The sequence below is a fragment of the Seriola aureovittata genome, chromosome 6 (assembly GCF_021018895.1).
Source record: "Seriola aureovittata isolate HTS-2021-v1 ecotype China chromosome 6, ASM2101889v1, whole genome shotgun sequence".
Taxonomy (NCBI): domain Eukaryota; kingdom Metazoa; phylum Chordata; class Actinopteri; order Carangiformes; family Carangidae; genus Seriola; species Seriola aureovittata.
The window spans coordinates 12,438,302-12,458,867 of record NC_079369.1 but is presented as its reverse complement, the minus strand read 5'-3'; the positions used below and the strand labels follow the sequence as shown (position 1 = coordinate 12,458,867).

The 20,566-nt window shown below is 40.3% G+C and overlaps 1 protein-coding gene across 1 annotated transcript; it reads left to right on the top strand.

The window, feature by feature from the left end:
• The first annotated feature begins 1,378 nt into the window (after nucleotides 1-1,378).
• Nucleotides 1,379-17,278, top strand: tnfaip8l1 (tumor necrosis factor, alpha-induced protein 8-like 1). The gene is made up of 3 exons (XM_056379483.1): nucleotides 1,379-1,682; nucleotides 12,573-12,852; nucleotides 13,902-17,278. The coding sequence occupies exons 2-3, from the start codon at nucleotides 12,581-12,583 to the stop codon at nucleotides 14,188-14,190; spliced, it is 561 nt and encodes a 186-aa protein (XP_056235458.1). The 5' UTR covers nucleotides 1,379-1,682; nucleotides 12,573-12,580; the 3' UTR covers nucleotides 14,191-17,278.
• Nucleotides 17,279-20,566: the final 3,288 nt, after the last annotated feature.

Sequence of the window (20,566 nt, the reverse complement as noted above, 5' to 3'; positions counted from 1 at the left end):
CTTTTTATGAAAGGTGAACTGAAGGCTACTGGGCTCGGTGCATTATCTGATAAATGGCGAGTTAATTCTCTACCCCTCCAATAGCAAATTCTCAGACATGCAGATGTACATTATTGTGGCCAAACTGTAATCCTCAAAGGAAAAGGCAGCTAGGCTGACAAATCAGACTTGTTACAAGGCATGGCCAGGATAACCTATTCACTGACTAGATGTGGTATAATTAACGATACAATAATAAGTCAACTACTATCTGCAACATTTGATGGTTAGTAATCACTCTCACTTTTAGATGCATTTGAAAAAACTGAATAGTTTTGAGATTTGGACGGTTGGTCAGACAAAACAAGGAATGAAAAACAATTGTAAAAAATAATTAAATAAAAACAATTGTATGTACATGTATATGTTTTAAAATATTTGACAGTACTTTAATCTATAATTCTTGTTATTTGTTGTTTTTGATAAAGGCATGCAGAATTTTTTCACTCACTCACTTTTTGCATATTCAGTATCCCCACTAGTGAGACTTCAGTACACTTAGCCTACTGTATTTCCCCCGCTCATCATATTATACCACTAGAGGACGCACCAGATCCATTTCACCACTACAGGTGTTTTACAGTAGCCTGTGTTTTATTACGACAGAGACCTGCAGCTAATACTTAGATATACAATACGAAGAGTATGGGGTAGTACTACAGTTGCTGACCGTGGGTTTCTGACAATGTAGTGCATAATATCCATACAATAACATTACCTCAGCGTTCAATAACAATGCATTGCAAGGTTATTTTGACCACGGGAATTCCGGTGTCCTCATTAGACAGATGAGGAAAAACTTCCCCTGTCCAGAAAACATCCGCTGACAAAATCTCTCTCACTCTCTCTCTCACTCGCTCTCTCTCTCTCTCTCTCTCTTTCTCTCTCTCTCTCTCTCTCTCTCTCTCTCTCTCTGCTACCCTAGGTAGTAATTAATATAATTATTAATTAATGTTAGAAAATCACATGCAAATTATGAAATAAAAAAAAAAAAAATTCAGTATTGTATTTCAGTGATGTGTAACTTAACGAGTCAGTAAATCATTTTGGCCATGACAGAAAAACTGCTCCCCACAGTTCCTGCTCATTGTTCCCTTAACACCATTTCCTCTGGGAAATTTTCAGCCTTGGGACTGTGAACTGGACAAGGATAATTACTGGAAACCCTAATGGGGGCAGGGAATGTGCTGGCTGTAAAACGCTCCTTTCTTTGGGCTTGATTGGGCCGGTGCCCTCCCCCTTGTTGCGCCCTCATTGGCCCAAGCCCCCATCAATCTGTTGATTTCCAAGTCCCCTCAAGTTTGAAACTTTTTTTTTTTTTTACAAGGAGGTGGAATCGGGTTACAACAAACTCTTGTAAACGATCTCACAGCAGCTGAGACAAGGAAACACTCTTTCAATAATTTACACATCTGTGCCTGATACACCGCTACAGAACAAAAACGGAGTTACGAGAGGAGGAAGGGTTTTTTTTTTTTTTTGTATCGAGGAGATCCAACAAAACAAGCTAACAAACAACAAAACATGCTGTGAAGAGACTTTTCCCTGCGCTGCCAGGATGAAGACTTGAGAGATTTTGTTCAGATTAACTTGTCATCTTGTTGACTGACCACTCCTGTGTCCCACTGAGCTGAGAGAGGAAGGTGAGTCCACCTTGTCGCTGCTTAAACTTAACGCTCGACCAGTTTTTAATGAAACATCTAATCAACGGACAATAACGGCCACAGCAACAGCCAGATCTCTTTATCAGAGGCCTGTGGTCAAATCACTCCTGAGTCAATTGACCGCTAAAGTTAACCTGTGTCAATTTGGAACAGCCTTTTCAAAGATGGAGCAGACAAAATTAAGTTAATAAGAAGCAGTTTTGTTTGCTAGGTCAGTTATCTTTCTTTCACAGGCTGTATTTTTAATACTAAGTTAGCGGAAGTAACGGTCAGTCTTGTTTCGAGCAAATATCAGTTGGGACGTGATTCAAATATAGCATTATGATGATGAAGCTAGCAGCAACTGGCAACAGACACGCTTTCAACATGTATGGTGAACAGGGCCATTACAGTGGGCGATTATTTTAATAATAAAACTGATTTATGAGATATTGACATAATGCAGCACACACTGGCAATATTAGAATTCAGTGACCTACAATTAAGTTTGTTTAAATTAGAAACTCATTACCGTTCAGCAGCTAGCATATAAAGTGATGAGAGGATAAAAAGAGCATTCATAAACAAGTTTTAGGTTTTTCAAATCATGTGGTTGACCACATTTAACACATAGGCTTATAAGGCACTGATAAGTATCCTGATATCTTGTCAGCTGGTACACCCATTTGCACCAATGTAATTTTAGTTTGGATTGAACCAAGTTCCTCATATTTGTTGGATGTTGCAAGGAACGACACTGACAAATTTGGACATGCATTGTTTTTTGTATAAAACGATTTTTTTTTTAGCCACACAGAGACTGTGCATATTAAGTGGTCAATAAAGACAGTATTTGTAAAGAAGCTTACGTTTTACATTCATTATGATTGCACAATGCTTCCACTATGGAGGAAGTGTAGGAGAACAAGAAAATAAGGATAGATAAAGAAGATGGATTTATCCCGGCTTGTTTGAAAGCACAGTAAGACTCCTTGTTGTTTCAGTGTAATCCACTGCAAACTAAGAGAAAAGGGTGACACATATGTTTTGCAAACAGTGATATGTTTTATAACACATTGCTGTGTTTACATTGTAAAGTTCCTCTCCAGAACAAGGCTTGAGTGTGGATGAATAGCTTCACTGTGCAGTCTGGGCTCTGGCAGGTAGTAGCACACATTATCATGCATAGCCTCAACAGACATGTCAAATGAATTATGGCCTTGCATTAGCACTTGAAGTTGCTTCTCTCCTTGCATTAGCAGTGTCAGTGGTGAAATAGTTTGGCGTATTTCAACCCACTGTGTTTTAGTTGCCAGGGCTTCCTTTGTGTCTTTTGTTGTTGGTAGCACCAGCTGAAAAGCAGAGAGCTGACACAAGGCAAAAATGAATATCACAGAATAACTGTGGGTCTAGTAGAATATCTACCAGTATAACATACATATAGGCTTAATAATCTAGATCTGAAATGGTTAGTTGATTGGCAGAATTAGTCGCCAGCTAATTTGATAATTGATTCATTGTAAAATATACTCTAGCTGATTCTCAGTTGTGAGTGTTTGCTGCCTTTCTCTGTTGTATATCCTTGTATATTGCATATCTTTTGATTTTGGACTGCTGGTTTGATAATTTGATATTTGAAGGTGTCTCCTTGGAAATTGTGATGGGCATTGCTTGCACTATTTTTTTCTGACATTTTATGGGCTAACCCAGTTGTTCCCAACCTTTTTTGGCATCTGATTGCTTCAAAAAGAAGGAATGTCTGCATTGTAAATTGAATATCTTTGAGTTTTTGGACTGTTGGTTGGACAAACTAAACTATCTTAAGTTACCATCTAGAGCATGTGATGGCCATTTTTACTATTTTCTGAACATTTATTGTATCAAAGGTGAATTGGTTAATCATTATGATGATTGATAACAAGAATAATAACCGTCATTTATAGCCCTAAAATAATGGTGGTGTCGATTGCCCTGGGCAGCATGGAAGTATAGTGAAAGTGCAACATAGTACAATAGAAGTCCATTTGTTTTAGATTTCATCCATGACTGGTTTTAATGAGTATTTGCTTTTCTTCATTAATCATAGCTTTGTGCTTCACAATGGCTTTATAATTGTTTCAGCACAATATGACTCTGAAAGACAATAAATAATATAATAATATACAATAACTGCCCAGCAGGATTAAGCAGAGGCTTCTGGGCCTCATCTATGTATTTTTCAGTGTAACTGTATCTGTGCAGATCCCCTCTGTGAGTCTTTTAGAATAGGACAATACAGTCACGTTGCCAGACATTCCCCATGCAGTGTTATTAGGGGCAGAGCTTGAAATTGCAGCAATAGTGGTAGAGACTCTGTTGTTCCTGCAGAGGAGAATCCATGGTAACTCATTGACAAGACAAGAGCAGTGTTTGACCTGCTTTTACTAGGCTGCAAAGTTCAGCTGAGCACGCAGGTGGCCTGCAGTTTCCCTGGAAACCCGAAACACTCGGAGCATGTGGCCTTGTCTGAAAGAGCAGAGCCACATCACCTGCAAATATCATGCCATTGTTTGAAATAGAGAGAGTGAGGGACAGTGTCATCTGCCAATAGACTGGACTCATTTGAGATCCCACTTGAGTCATGTATTAGTCACAGTCATGTCCTCTCATATTGGCCCCCTTCTGTTTTCACTCTCCATCTCCATCCCTGCTGCTCTTGCAGCCAAGCACACTGGTATTTGCCACTCCATTAACATACCAAGTTAACAAATTATGCTCTCTAGGCTCGAAGTAAGGAAAATTAGTCATAATGTGCCCTGCTCTTATGGTGGCCTTAATTAAAATGTCATTGGCCCAGACATCAGTCATAGCTCAAGCACCGGTTAGCACCTTGATTATGTCTTGCCTTGTTTGCAGTGCTGTTAAGATGCTAATTATATTGTAAATAATATGTAATTAAAACTTGGACATGGCAGTCAAAGTGAAGTCACGTAAGAGTGGAATGGCCTTTTTACTCTTTGTTCTATATTATTCTTTCTCCGTTCACAGATATGTTATATAAAATCAGCTCAGTTGTAACCATAAAACAACGCACACATGAATTTTAATGCTAGAACAAATGTTGTCAGTGAGTGTTGTGTTGGCCCCTGGGCAGAGCAGCAGTTACTGTATTCCCAGCCTTATTATAAATGCGTAACTCTGACTGATGTTCCTAAATTAATGTTATCAGCTTGCAGCCACTGTCTCTTAATGTACTGATAGTCCACCCTTTATCCCTCTCTCACATCTCTGCCCCAACCTGTTGCACTGTAGCAGATTCCTCTTAGCCTCGGGTCTATTTTAGTCCAAATCGGCAGGCTGAATTATTTATCCCCGATCCATTATATGCCGATGTGTTAATTATTAATTGTTCAGCGGGCTCTGGCAGATCTGAGAAAACTGTTAAAAAAGGGTAGGACGGGGCACGGTGTCTGAGCGAAAGGCGCTGATTGCCTCCTTTCTCAGCAGATCTGCACACATCTTCACAGATGATGACTGTGTGGGAAGATTAGAACGCAAACGCACACAACCATCATACAAAAATCGACTGCATTTGAAAGCCTGTATGTAGCATGTGCTCCTATGTGTGTTGCATCTGTTCTGGACGCAATTATGGCTCTTGTGTCAGAACTGCTGGACTAGATGGGTGTGTGTAGAAAGAGAGACCATTACACAGACGCCTGCCATATACAATTGTTAACACACACAATGTTCCCTGCACTGCCTCTGTTATTAGCAGTCAGCACCTCCTCTGTTATGCAACATCTCAAGAGAAGAGTGAAACAAACACTATAAAACTTGATGAAAGATGAAATTGCAGCATTCAGTTGTCCTGAAATCCTGCTGTTGATTCCCTAACAGTGAAGTGGTTCCAGTAGTACAGCTCATTTGAGTGGTTACTTGTCCTCTCTGAACACAAAGCACGGATGTACCTTATATAACAACCAGGACTGTCTATTGTTTCACAAATCAGTGACGGATTATATCATAGCCTACAGCACATGAGAATATGTGGAGGAAGAAGTTTTCTCATTCAAGATTCCCTGATATGAATTCATTATAAGGACATACGTTTTTTTTTTGTTTGTTTGTTTGTTTTTTGTTTTTTTCAAACTTCCTCTCAACAACCCACAATTTTGTTGTCATTTTGTTTTTTTCTCGCAACTGTGCAATGTTGTGTGAGACTTTATTGTAATTGGCAGTGGAAAAGGTAGGACAGTAGTACCGTAGACTCCATTTTCACACGTTGGCTGTTTCTTAATTACATTTTACTTGTGGGAGTTCTACCAAAAGGCAGCAAAGCAAATAGAATATGTACAGAGTGTGTACACAGTCTATTGTCATCCAATCCAGTTCAACAGCCTTGCAATAAACATTTGTCATGTTTATTTTTTGCTGGCACCGTGTCAGAGAGGTGTTGATTCATCTTATTGTTATTGCGTGTTATATTGTGTTGGAAAGTGTTAATATTATTTTGCCGTCCTCACAAGTGCTGGATTATATATAATATGATACTGATTGTTTTTTGTTTGTTTTTTTCAAACAAAAATGGCAAAAACTTCATAGTTCCAGCTCCTCAAATATGATGCTTTGCTCCTGTTTTATTTTTTTTTGTTTTTGTTTTTTTGTCTAGATTTTTTTAAATGATTAGTTTGTGGACGTAAAACCAATCTGCAGTGATAGTTGATTTTTTTTTTGTTTTATTAAAGAGAGCCTTACAAATGTGAATAGTTGTTGGTTTTCTTAGTCTCCTGTGACATTAGACAGAATATCTTTGGGTTTTGGACAAAACAAGCAGATTTAATATGTCACCTTATGGGAAATCTGTTCAGTTTTTGAACTGTTTTGAGCCTTTAAAATATTCTATTTATAGTGTTTTTCATCTATTGGACAGTCGACAGCAGCAGGAAACAGCAGGAGGGAGGGGATGGGTAGGGAAAGAGGGGGAAGGACATACAGTAAAGGTCATCGACTGGACTCAAACTGGGGACGTCTCAGCTACATGGTATGTGTCTCAGATCTCTGGATCACCAAGGATTGTGCTTTTGTGAATGTGAAGGACTTGAATGAAAAAAGAAAATAGAAAGAAAGAAAATATGAATAAAGCCTTAACATAGTCTTTTGATTAGACCACAGAATACAGAGCTGTTCTCAGTTATCAGTTTTTTGTCTGTAGCAGTGAAGATTTTGTCTGCTGATGGAGTCCTCTCTTTAAGGTCAGAGTGCCCCAATCCCAGTGACTGGTGATCCCTGAAGAGCACAAAAGTCGTGACATTTTCTGCTGCCATCAACCAATCACTTGTAATATGAAGTGTCATGGAAAGTTCTGCAATCTCTGCCAAAGCTCTTTTAGCAACTTGCAGTGTCCAAGCAGTGTAGAAACACATTCTTCACCGGTTCTCCCTTTGTGCTGGCTGTTATCAGTATCCACCAAGCTGTTTGAATTGGCAGCAGGTATTAGAGTGGTGATATTTTGGGTGCTGTGGCCTCTTCTTCCTTATGAGGCATGATGGCATGGTCTAGAGTGGGCGGAAGCTACAGGTGTATCCAATTTCTGGCCCTTTCTCACCTGTCACACCTCAGCTTTACTTTGACTGACAAGTGAATATAGTCAAAGCAGAGGCTTCATCCTGGATTCAGCTCAATACCCCTCTTGGAAAACCAATGCCACGCTCACATCATGTTGGATTTACCCTAAATATGAGCAGGCCAAAGGCAAATGCATTTTGCAGTTCATATCAAGTATCATTGAATGTTTATGTTGTATCTCTTGATTTTATGAATTGGTGAGCCAATACAGGCGACAAAAACCACAGCAAGTTCACCGATTTCAGATGAACAGAAAATATCATTATAGTACTGAAACAATTGATAAGTCGATCAATTAATGGTCAATTTCAGTAAAGGTATTCATCAAGGAAAAATGTAAAGAAATAGCTGTTTCCAGCTTTTCAAATGTCGGGAATTTCAGCTTTTCTGTGTTTTAGATTGTTATATTATAATTTGCATAGCTTTGGTTTCTGGACTGTTGTGTGGACAAAACAAAGCAATTTGAAGTTGTTTTCCGAGGTCTGTGACACTATTTCCATTTTCTTCTGACATTTTAAAGGGTGAACTAGAGGTTTTCAGCTTTACTTTTTCTTTTTTTTGTGTGTGTGTATGACCACTTAAAACGAAACTCAAGAGCTCAAGAGACATAAGTTGCATAAGTTGCAAGCCAAAGATGGATTTTTCCTTGTCAGATTGTTTTGTTCAAAGCTGTAGTTTGACATTTTGGGAAATTCGCTGATTCACTTTCTTGCTTTTAGATGAGAAGATTGATATCATTATCATATTTGTCCAGTAAATATAAGGGTAGCATAAGCAGCTGGTTAGTTTAGCTTTCGTGCTGGACTATGTCTTTTACATCACTGCTTCTGGCCAAGAAATAGCCCAGCACAAAAGCTCTTTAAAACCTCTTTTTTTTTTTTAAGGGTGAAACAAACAAGGTATAAAGTTTCAATGAATGAGCTTCAGAGGTGCTGGTAGTTGGATTTTGTAACCTTTGAACAGAGCCAGGCTAGCTGTTTTCCCTCTGTTTTCAGTCTTTGTGCTAAACCAAGCTAACCAGCCGCTGGCTGTAGCCTTGTTTGTTGTTAGTGTGTTTAGTGTTATCAATCTTTTTGTATAACATTTGGGAAGAAAACAATTGAGTGTACTTCCCAAAATGGCGGACCATTCTTTTTTAAGTATTTTAGAGGCACAAAGACATGAAAGTATCTGGTATTTCACGAGAAAAAAGAAAATATTAAGAGATAAGTCAGAAATAATAAACTCTTTCTCATCCTTTTAATCATTCTAGGGACCCTTCTTGGGTCCCGATCCACAGGTTGGAAACGGGGGTTAAAGTATTAATCAAGCCCAAATAAAATGAACAGATTAATTGATAAATGAAAATAATCATTATTTGCAGCCTTAATGTATAAATTAGTAATAATGTAATATATTTTTCATTACCGTACAATCACCTTGAAGAAAAATGAATAGTGTTTATTGATAGGTTTTTTTTTCCATAAATAAATATAATTCAAATAGTGGAATTTAGCTAAATTACACAATGTGTGTAGTTTGTAGGTTTTAAGTTATGAAATTCTTCAACTCAAATTTTTTCTGACCTTATTCACTGCGTCAGTCTCAAAGGTCTTGACAGTGGCCACATTATAGAAATACTAAATGAAAATGGCAGACAGTAGGAGTTGTCATCCCATTCTTTCCCTTTTCTCCAAATGAATTTTGAAAAGCTTTCGGCTGAAGCGTCCCCAATCCTGACATCAGCTTTACCTGCCCTGAAGCCCAAAGAGGCAAGGCAAATGAAACATGGATAATAAAGGGCCTCTCCAGCTTCATCTGACCCTGCTTCATTAATCCTCAAAGGACTAGAGAGGACGAGGAGGTTATTTCTTCATCATCACAACCTCTTTTTACCTCGGCCATGCAGACTTTACAGTGCTGTCTACACCTGCAGGAGGGTGAGAGAGTCCTAGGGTACATTACCCAGGGACTCTCTCACTGTCACAAGACATCTATCCAATACTGTGCAGGGTCTGGTTTCATTTCCATGAGTCATGTTTGCTGAGCTTTGGTCCTTGTGAATGCATGCTGGCTTGTTTTGAGTGAGTTGATGAGTTTGTAGCTCGTCTAACTGCTGTAATTACGCTGAGTTATTATGCTGCAGTCTGTCTTTGTTTTTCATTTCATTTTCAGCTGCTTGGCAAACCAGGCCTGTCAGTAATGTGCATGTATGTGTGCAGATGTTTGTTCTTGTATGATTTGTGTGTGCTGTGATGACTGTGGCTTGTATATTTTTGCAACAACTCTCAGCAGTGTTTGCTGCTGACATGTCTCGTTCTGCCTTAAATTGGTTACATTATTGCCTCTGTATACTATGGAGACATTGTGTCAGGGTTGGCCAGGGTGTCGCTGGGCACTGGACTTCACAAGCTATTTAGATTTGACACTAACCACTCTCATGCTGCAAAGTTACCAAAAAAATTATTCCTTGATCAAAAACCTTTTCATCACTCTGAGCACTTTTCCCTTGAGGATTTTTTTTTTTTCATGAAGCCTTTAGTTTCTTGCCTTGGGGAGATGAAGGGGAGGAAGCAAGAGCCACAGTGAGGATTTCCCTCCATCCTCAAGATAAGAGTGGTACGGGGCTGTTATGTCAAGCTTCAGTTTTAAGTGAACTATCAGACAGTGCAGCCGTGTTTAAAATGTTTGTTTTCATGGGTATGAAAGACAATCACTCCTCCCTATCTCATTCTTTTTCTCTCTTTCTGTTGTTCATGCGAGTTGACAGCTATGATGGCTGTGGTCCCAGGCGAGAGTGGATTTTAATGAGCACTATGAAATCACCCCCACCCCCCCACCCCCCAAATCTGAGAAAGAGGTTGCTTTTCTTAATGTGCCCATTACCCATTTGCACTTTCCTAAACTCTTGTACATCCATCAGCAGAGGCGTGAAGAGGCAAGAGAGGGAGGTAAATGTAGACTCGCCCTGTTGCTGTAAGTGATTCTTTTCTTGAGAACTGTTGTGATTAGAGGGTGACAGCAGGACTAAGCGATTGTTTTCAGTTGCTCTTCATATAGAAATAAATATCTCGAGTTCTGTGTATTTATTTCTCTTTTTTTTAGCCTGATCATTAGCGTCTCTCTCCTTGTTATCCATTTCACACACATTGCATCAGAGCAGGATTTTCTGTAACAAGTGCAGCTTGGCAAGTTAAGAGTTACAATCACGCTGAAACGGTCGATGGGATCTGCTAGTCATCCTTGATCAGCACGGCGAGAGGCCCGATTTAACATCCAGCACCTGCAACGAGAGAGGGAGTAAAACTAGATTCAGCATGAGGCAGTATAAATGACCTCTCATTCAGCACCTACATTTCCCCCACGTTTCAGGTATTGATATATAACACACCCCGTCCCTTTTTTTCTCTCTGCCTCGGTCTTTGCTCTCTTTCTCCTCATGTGTCTCCTCCCTGGGAAGCATCCTGCTGACACTCTCCAAGGAGTCTTATTGATATTCTTAGAGAGGCATTGCGACGAGAGAGAGAAAGAGCAGAATGAAAGTCAGACACTATACTAGCACTGCCTTCTAGTACCAACAACAGTAAAAGTCACAAGTCACCCAGCAGGGATATGTCACCACTCATTTATTCTGCTGCACTTTTATTATTCTCCAGCACATGGATAGGCAGTTTACCAGTCAAACGGATTTGCAGTGAAGCTTTAGTGTTGAAAGGATATTGTATTAAGATTAATCCCCTATTGTGATGTGAAGGGGACACTTTGCTTAAACATGATTATTTTGTTTTCACTTTGGCAGTTGCCTATTAGGCTACAGTTAGCGTTTCAGTGACAGGGAGATGTACGAAGGAAATAAGATCTGACTGGTGAGACTGTTTTTATGCTTATTTTTTTTCTCCTGAGGTGAAGATATTTGCATGTGTATTTCCTTGGTTCCTCTGAATCATCACAATAACATTAGGTATCATTTTTCATACAGGTGCCTATGAGTTGGAGTATGACACAAAAATAATACTTTTATCCAGTAGCTTACTTTGAGAAATACAAACATGTTTTTCTTCAAAACCCTTTTTTCGTCTAACAAATGAAGCGGAACCTTTCAAATATTCAAGGAGGCTTAGGTCCTTCCCCAGACTGTGACTTTCACTTCTCTCCTGCTTCTGGTTTTTTTTTGTGAAGTGGAATGATCAGTTATTGTCAACATGTGTATGTGTAGGACATACATGTATGTAGTATGGACACCATGAGGATCTGTACCACATTTTGTGCCAATCCACCCAGTAAACACTGAGATATATCACTGGTTAAGTGGAAACTTTGACCTGATGGTGGCACTATAAGGAAAAGTCAGAGGATCACTGTGGTCATTAGAATTCGTCCTGTAGAGACCTTGAATATCTGTAGCAAATTCCATTGCTTTTTGTTGCCTGTTTTCTCTCCTCTACTCCCAGGTTATCCTTGGAGACGCGTGAAGGTGAGAGACGGGGTGTACGGGAAAATGGATTTGTTTTTTATTTTTCAAAAACAGAAAGTACAAACCTGTAGAAGTGACCTGCACAAAGCATTGAGATGCGACTGCTGAAATGATGTGGTACGCTGCGGACCTGACCCCCACTATTCATGAGCCTCCATCATGGGCACAGCTTTTCACTGAGTCACCCAGCATTACCTCACAAACATCAACACAGACACACAAACACACAGCATCATACATAAATCAAGCCGTACGCGTGCAGTGAATGAGTTGCCGCTGTCTGTCTACTGCTTACTTTTTCACACACGCATGCACACCTTGTTCTCTGAATGCATTCAGGAAATGAGATGTCCAGATTGCGCTGTCTGCTCTGCGTGGTCGTGCTGTAACTGACTTTTACTCCTACACGCGTAATGACACATTCTTCGCTAACTACCTTGTAGGCTCTGAGCCAGAGGGTTTCTGGGACTAATTTGACAGCTGCCACGGCTCATTATCTGATAAAGGGGACAGTTCTTGGCCCTGCAGTTTAAACAGTATTAGTGAAGATGTTATTTGCAATAACCTCACACATTGCAGTGCTGTCAGTGTAATATGTTTGGCCCTTTTTGCTTTCAGGATGAGAAAGTTTAAACGGATTTTTAAGGAAAGGTTCCGCTCATTTTCATTTCTAGTTAGATGGTAACTGTAGAACACCAGCAAACAAACATGTTTGCTCACATCATTTCAAAAGGTTTCTGCAGGAAGAAAATGTCTGCTGCAATGCATAAGCATTTAACAAGACTGACTTCCTCTCTTTTCTCTCTTGTCTCTATCTCATCTTGACTCAGACTTGACCATGGACTCTTTCAGCACCAAGAGCTTAGCCCTGCAGGCGCAGAAGAAGCTGATGAGCAAGATGGCAACCAAGAGCATGGCCAACCTTTTCATCGACGACACCAGCAGCGAAGTGCTGGACGAGCTGTACCGCGTCACCAAGGAGTACACCCGCAACCGTAAAGAGTCCCAGAAGATCATCAAGAACTTGATCAAGATGGTGGTGAAGCTTGGAGTGCTCTATAGAAACAACCAGTTCAACAGCGAGGAGCTGATCCTGGTGGAGAACTTCAGGTATGCAGGAAAAGCCATTAAAGGATTAGTCTGACATGTTGGAAAATGTGCTTATTTGCTTTCCTCCCAAGAGTTACATGAGCAGATTGATACCAATTAGAGCTGGGAGGCAATTCGCTTAGCTTAGCATAAAGACTGGTTCCAAAATCCACCTACCAACACTTGTAGAGTCACATGACAACATTCAGGAAGTCACCGCCCCCAGCTGGTGTTTGTCAAGAAATAGTTACATTTCCCATAAAACCATGATATATGCAGTATATCTCCAGACTGATATATCTCAGCAACTATTGGATGTATTTCCACACAGCTTACTACAGACACTCATGGTGCCCAGACGGCAAAGGTCAAGGTCACTGTGACCTCACAAGGTCATGGTAGCTTGACGCTCTAATGAATGACATATGGATATAAGGCACAAACATTTGCTTCCACTCAAGTATGAACTGATTAGAATTTAGTGATCAAAGTTCAAGGTCACTCCATTGTTAAACATGAGAGATATTTCATCAATCTCTTGGAAAAGAGGCAGATACATGTATTTTCCAAAATGTTTTCTTTAAAGGGACTTAAATGAAGAGCTCCTACCATAAAATTAAATAAAGTTAAATTAATGAAATAATGAAACAAAAAGGACTTAGTCCTGTTTGAGAGCTTAAAGTGGAGGGGATTGCAGTTCAAGAACATTTTTTGCCTGCTGATGGAAGCAAATTAAGGAAATTGGTTTTTACATCAGTTTATATATTTTCCACTAAAAGAGTAAAACTGAGCTTGGAGGCATGTGAAGCTGACATAAGTGCACAGTATGGAGAATGGTGATTATGTTAGCATGGAGATGTATCGCTGTGAAGGACAATACTATAACTGATATATGGGGGTTGTAAAACTTTTCTAAAGAAAATCATAAGACAGCAGTTTCTATTTTTACATACTTCTGCTGCTCCAGTCAGAATTAGAAACTGACAGCCTCTCCTCTCTCTCTCTCTCTCTCTCTCTCTCTCTCTCTCTCTCTCTCTCTCTCTCTCTCTCTCTCTCTCGTCGTCTCACAGGAAGAAAGTCCACACTCTGGCCATGACGGCAGTCAGTTTCCACCAGATCGAGTTCACCTTTGACCGCCGCGTCATGAGCGCCATTTTGAATGAGTGTCGTGAACTGCTACACCAGGCCATCAAACGCCACCTGACAGCCAAGAGCCACTCGAGAGTCAACCACGTCTTCAATCATTTCGCCGACTGTGACTTCCTGGCCGCTCTCTACGGGCCCTCGGAGGTTTATCGCGCTCACCTGCAGAGGATCTGTAACGGTGTCAACAAGATGCTCGATGACGGGAACCTCTGACCTCTGTTTGCCTCGTCATCAGGCGCCTTTACCTCTAGTCACCCTTCTTATACCATCTTGTAGGTTTTATTCTTTTAAGGTGACAATCATGAACATTTTATTTTTAATTTGTTGGTTTGTGTTTGTGTGTGCCTTTCAGATATATTACTGTAACACTGAAATTCTCTTGGCTAGTTAGTCCAAAGTCTTTTTCTTCTCCAGCCTGACTTTCTGTTATTTCACAGGAAAACAAAACCCAGCAGATGCTCTTTTTTAATGAATGTAAAACTCCATGCTCTAATCAGTATATGCAGGGGTATGAGTCTTGACAACTGTGCCTTGGAAAAAAGACAACAACAAAAAAAGATTTTCTTCATTCCAGGAGCATTATCATTGCTCTCTTACTTAATCAAAAAGACATGAATCCAGGCACAGGCCTCCAGTTATATCTCTGTTAGGTGCCTTTTTAATGGACGAAAATGTTTCTGGGAGCACCAGGAGAGGAAGTGAATTTCCGTCTTTTCCAAATACCCAAAGACATAAAGAAGTGATTTTTTTTTTTTTTGGTTTGTTTGTTTTGTTTTTTTCTAAAAGTAGTATTGCACTCAATCCTGAACAAGCGCTGTACTGTACTTTTGTGCAACAGTGAAACCATGTGAAGCATGGCAGTCGAGTAATCCTGCTTAGCCTGCATTTTACAGCTCTCACCATCATGCACTGAACTCCAATTTGTAGAGAGGCCAGGCTTTTGTTTAGAAGGCCCTATAAACCCAGTTTTCCTTTAATCGTCTGGTTTGCAGCTAACACAGTAAAGATGAAGTATTTGGGTCATAATGGGACCGTAAACATGAAGGAATTTGATTGTGCTGTTTATTATTAATTGGCTCTGCGCTGACTGGAAGGTCTCATCTGTTCAGAAAAACTTCTAGTTTGTGACTGTAAATGTCATAATCACAGCAAGGAAGCGGCACAATGTGGCACCAGGTGCAAAGGTTGCTCTGGCATTTTATCAGATGGGAATAAAGCACTAGAGCTGGCAAACCTCTCGTCATAATAGATGTTGGAGCCCCAGGTCAGCTGTGTTTCAGATTTATTGGCATTGCCTCAGGTTTATCCTAAAAGCACAAAAACTCTGGTTAGAATTCTGACAGATATGAACTAAAAAGACTCCCCATGAGCAGTCAGATGAAAGGCCGGACGAAAACGGCAGCTTGGTGTGTGTGAAAGGGGCCAGGCAGGATATAGAGATTAGAGCAGAGACAAACACAGCACCTGATTGTATTCTCCCACTGCAATTATAGCTCCACGCTCTGGGGTGGTATAATGGCATGGAGCCTGCCTCTGTCGAGCAGCCACTCCATTTCACCACACAGCAGCCTCATGTAATGTGATGGAGATAACCATCTCTGTTTGTGCGACGCATGTCCTTTAATGGCGTGAAAGATGTTGTTGTTTCTTCCTTTATAAAGGAGCATATGAATAGTTACTACTATCCCTCTCCAACCTCACATAATAGCTGTCTCTCCTTTTTGTCTATGTGTTTTTGTATCACTGAGCCTGTCTGGGAGATTGTTTTGTGCTGCGGCCTCATTTTGTATTCTGTGTGTGTGTGTGTGTGTGTGTGTGTGTGTGTGTGTGTGTGTGTGTGTGTGTTTGTGTGTGTGTGTTTGTGTGCGTACCTGTGAGAGAATTGGAAATTGAGCTGTGTAATAAGCGCTGTGCTTTTCCAGATAGGATTGCTGAAACTTTAACTTCATCCACAGCAGCTACACCAAAGAAAAGAAGACTGATGTTATTTAGAATTCAGTCTTTTATCAGAGGAACACTTCAGAAAACAGTATGCACTTGATCATTGTGACCCTGCTAATGGTGATAATGAAGACAAAGGTGGTGGCTGTTGTGGTTTCAGTCCTTTTTTTAAATTACTATTATTCACCTTTTTAATTCTTAGACGAGTTCCCTGAGAATATTCCTGTTTGTTAAACCCATTTGATTCTGACTGCATCATTGTGGGAGGCTTTGAAGTAAATCCTTTTCTTTAAGTCCTCCAAAACAGTTGACTTTAATTGTCTTTGGATGCCATTTTTTCCAATCCCTCCACATCTCAGGGTTAGTTTAAATCTCTCTCAGTTTAAAATCCATGACGATTGAAAGATTAGGAACCTCTGCAACAGCCTCACTTATTTTACTAAAGCTCTCAAATGAAGCATACTTTTCACATTGCATTTTTACTATTGTGAATTGTGAAATGTTTTTTTTTTTTTTTTTTTCACTTATGTACATATGATTGTTTTTCTGTCTCTATATTGTATCCTGACACAACAAATATAATACAGTTTACTTTTTTTAAAACAATACATTTCTTGTCCTTTTTTTTTTTTTCTCTTGATCAAGCACTGAGAGAATTCCCATTTGTATGTTGGATGTTGGTATTTTCTGGCCAGATCAGGAAGGTAATCTGACTATGTCTGACCTGGATTTAGTCAGCAAAATCCCTTCCTCCATGCTTCCGGCATTGTTACGAAGCCATGAAAGCAACCACAAACCCATCCGACTGACAAATAATTCAAGTTTGGGTCTTTTTTTTCTTTTTTCTTTTTTTTCAAAAAGCCCACACAGCGGTCAAAGGTTGAACAGGAAATTAGTAAGACGGAAAGACTTCTTGCTTCTGTTTTTGGAAATTTAGACATTCAGCTCAGCTGTAGTTTAATTTCAAGTGTAGCCATATGGAGTAACACTCGGTGTTAATTCAGTTTGAGTTTAATCTGTCATTGACTTTGTGCCGCTTCTCAGACTTTAGAATGATAATTTGCCCTGTAGCACGTCTGCAGATCCTCCCTGCAGCACACTTGAAAGGCTACTGCAGTACCAAGTGCCCAATTATCCTCTAATGGTCATTATCTCAACATGCATTTTTTTCTTTCCTTTTTTTTTTTTTCTTTCTTTTTTTCTTAAGTGAATGCACCCTCGGGCTCAGAGAGCTCTGACTAAACTGAGATGTGAGTTCAGCTCAGTCTCATCTTGTTTTCTCTCTGTGTGCTACCTCCTCTTCTTATTTGACTTAACTGTGATGTCAAATAAAGTAAAAACATCCTGACATCAACTTGAATGATTCATTTGTGCCCGCCTTCTATTTTAGGACAGTTGTGTAAGTGGTAAAAGTATTTTTGGGAGGGGGGGGGGATAAAAGTTGAGTTTTATTATTTTTGATTACTTTACTCTGTGTGTGAGTGTCTTGCTCAAACACTTTCAGAAAATTAAAATTTCAAAATGACAGTCACGACTTGATTATCAGTGGATGTGAATGAGGGCTCTAATACATTTTGGTGAAGCTAGCTTCCACTGGGGCATAATTATCATTTCTACATAATGAAGTGACTACAAAGGAGCTGTCCTGCATCCTAAGAAGGATGGAGCAGAAAAGATGAAGTGTGCAGAGGACCCATTACTCTTTCCACTCGTGTTCAAGCACAGATTACTGAGTTATGATTTGTGGCGAAGACTCCCAACCTGAACTAAACAGTTGAGCCGAGCAGTTGTACTTTTCTCCAGGATCAAATATGACAAAGGGATGAGTCTCTAGCTTGGCTGTGCTCATGTGCGACGCTGCTAGAAAGGACAAACCAAGCCTGATTTTCACGGTCTATCCCTGCAAGGATACAGGCAGTTAGTTTTGGCATAACACTGCAAAGTCTGGCTGCCTGTCAGTGCGGGCACAAACACCCTAATGTTTGAGTTCTGGGTGGTGCAGCAAAACAAACCACAGGGCATTGTGTTGAAACAGCAGGCAACACTCCACATTCATACAACACCACACAGTAATATTTCTAGATTTTCTTTACCATGGATGCAAGTGATAAATGCCTTTCAGGCCCTAATGAGTGAAACAGGACTGGGATTGCTGCCAAAAGATGAGTGGCACTACAGAAGAAACTGCAAAATGATGCAGCTGTTTCTGTGATGATATCTTTATTATACTTTTCAAATAAATCCAGCAGAGAAATATATGTTTGTTGATTTATGCTGCAGCATAAATGTGCGGTGGGTTTATATTCCTCAGCAGCAGATGTACCTGAAGTAGAGAAGTGAATTATTGTCTGAATATAAATGAGGTTACATACAGTATGTAAAACATTTTGTCACGTTTTGATTTAGACACTACATCGTCTGTTTTTTGTTCCTCATTTCCATTGGAAATCCATGTGTTGGGGTTTGACATCCCAATCTCACAGTGACATCCATACTTTCTAAATCTTATCGCAGTGCGTGCAGAGTGTTAACGCGGAAGAGCCTATCACACGAGGCATTCGCTGACCTCTTGAGCACTTCCGCACACACACACACACCAATCTCATGTAGGTTAGCTGGCAGCGTAGAGCAGAGTGAGCGCTGCTTATTATGTATTACTTTGCTTTTGTAGTCCCTGTACATCGTTACTCATCCAGTATGCTTAAAGGTGCTCTCCCCTCTGGCAAGCACAGCTATGACAGTCAGCTTCGAAGTTAGAAGTCTTTCAAAACTCTCCCCCCCCCCCCCCCCCTGTCTTCCTCCCCTTTTCTCTGTCTCTCTTTTACTCTTTCTTGGTGTCCCCACGCCTCTCTCTTCTCCTCACTCTCTCTAGTCCTCAGAGAGCACCTGACTGACGTGTTGTTCAAGGATGAAAAGCACGGCGGAGGGGAATCCAAAAGCAAACAACACAAAAATATACATGAGAGGCTGGGAAAGACGGTGTTGTACACACACACACACACACACACACACACACACACCACACACACACACACACACACACACACACACACACACACACACACATACACACAGAACTCACTGGCGAAGCCCTGAGGATTATCACAAGCATGACACTGGACACTTCAGGGAAGACAGCATCTGCTCGCTTCCATATTTGATGCTGCAATAAAAGAACATTGTCTTCTCAGGAAAACTTCTCATTTTCACTTTTTGTAAGTACAGTGTCAAATACAATGAGAGCACATAATCACTTCCAAACAACACGTTTTCTCTGTCCAGGTGGCTGCAGAAAGTTCCCAAAGTGCCCTGAGGCGTTCACACTGTGACTAAAAGCCATTTTGTGCAGGAAATTCTGACAGACACGAGGCCTTTTGCCTTTCAAAGCACTGCTTTTACATCCATCCTTTCAACCAAGTTATGTAAGGTGTTCAGTGGTGCTCTCTCTCTCTCTCTCTCTCTCTCTCTCTCTCTCTCTGTCTCTCTCTGTCTGTCTCCCTCTCTTTGGGTCTCCTTGAAGAAATTCGACCAGGAAACTGTTACAAATCTGCAGTGGCAGTTGAGTTCAGCAAACACACGTGCATGCATCTGAAGTGTCCCAGCCTACATGCTCTGCTGCCTCTCGATGGGCAGTCGGCCTGTTACACGACTCAAAACAAGCGAGGCAGCACTACAGGAGGCAGTGGACAAGGTTATAATGAGGCCATATGCTCTGTCTGTCTTCCCCCAGCACCCGACCGCTGCACCTATATTGAAAACTGCGTGACAAAAAAGGCCTCCTGTTTGAAAAGCAGAGTTTGCGTAAGAAGGAGATTTATTCCCCCCTCTCTGTCCGTTTTTGTCCTTCAATCACTGGCACACATATTCAGCACAATAATATAATGGATGGAATAAAGACGACCAGACTCAGAAAAGGCTGCCCAGCCAGCCTTAAATGGACAGCTGTGACAGCTACTTATTATTCCACAATGACTTTAAAATGAGCTGTGATTGTGTGTCTCGCTGCCATGTTATTTATGGACCTCACAAAGTGGGTGGCTGATTGGAGGAAAAGTGAGACTTTTAAGAGACATGAACACACACACATACACACATACACACACACACACACACACACACACACACACACACGTGTAACATGGTAATCTTCAGATTACCTGGAAAAAAAAAATTTAAATTAAAAAATGGTTTACATCAGCACTGAATAAACTGAGATATAAAATATCTATTTATTTTCAGCTTTTATTGAGCCATTTATGTGTGTATACATATATATGCGTGTGTGTGTCTGTATCTATGTATCTTTAATCTTATTTATCTTTTATCACTGTGTAAGGCACATCGAATTACTTTTGCATGAGACTGAGCGCTTGAAGTAAATTTGAACTTGAATGATCGACCATTATTTCAAAGTGAAATTTACTCTCATGACGCAAAACCGTTTAAACATTAACACACAGACACGTATAGATATGCAGTACACTCACAGTTACATCTTTAAATGCATGAGCAACCTCCCACCGTTCCACACACACAGACTTGGGCTGTGTGCACCAGTATGTCGTGAGGAACAAGAGGCTCGAAAGGATTAATAGTGGCTGCTCTATCACTTCTACTCTTGATTTATTTTTTTATCCAGACTGGTGGT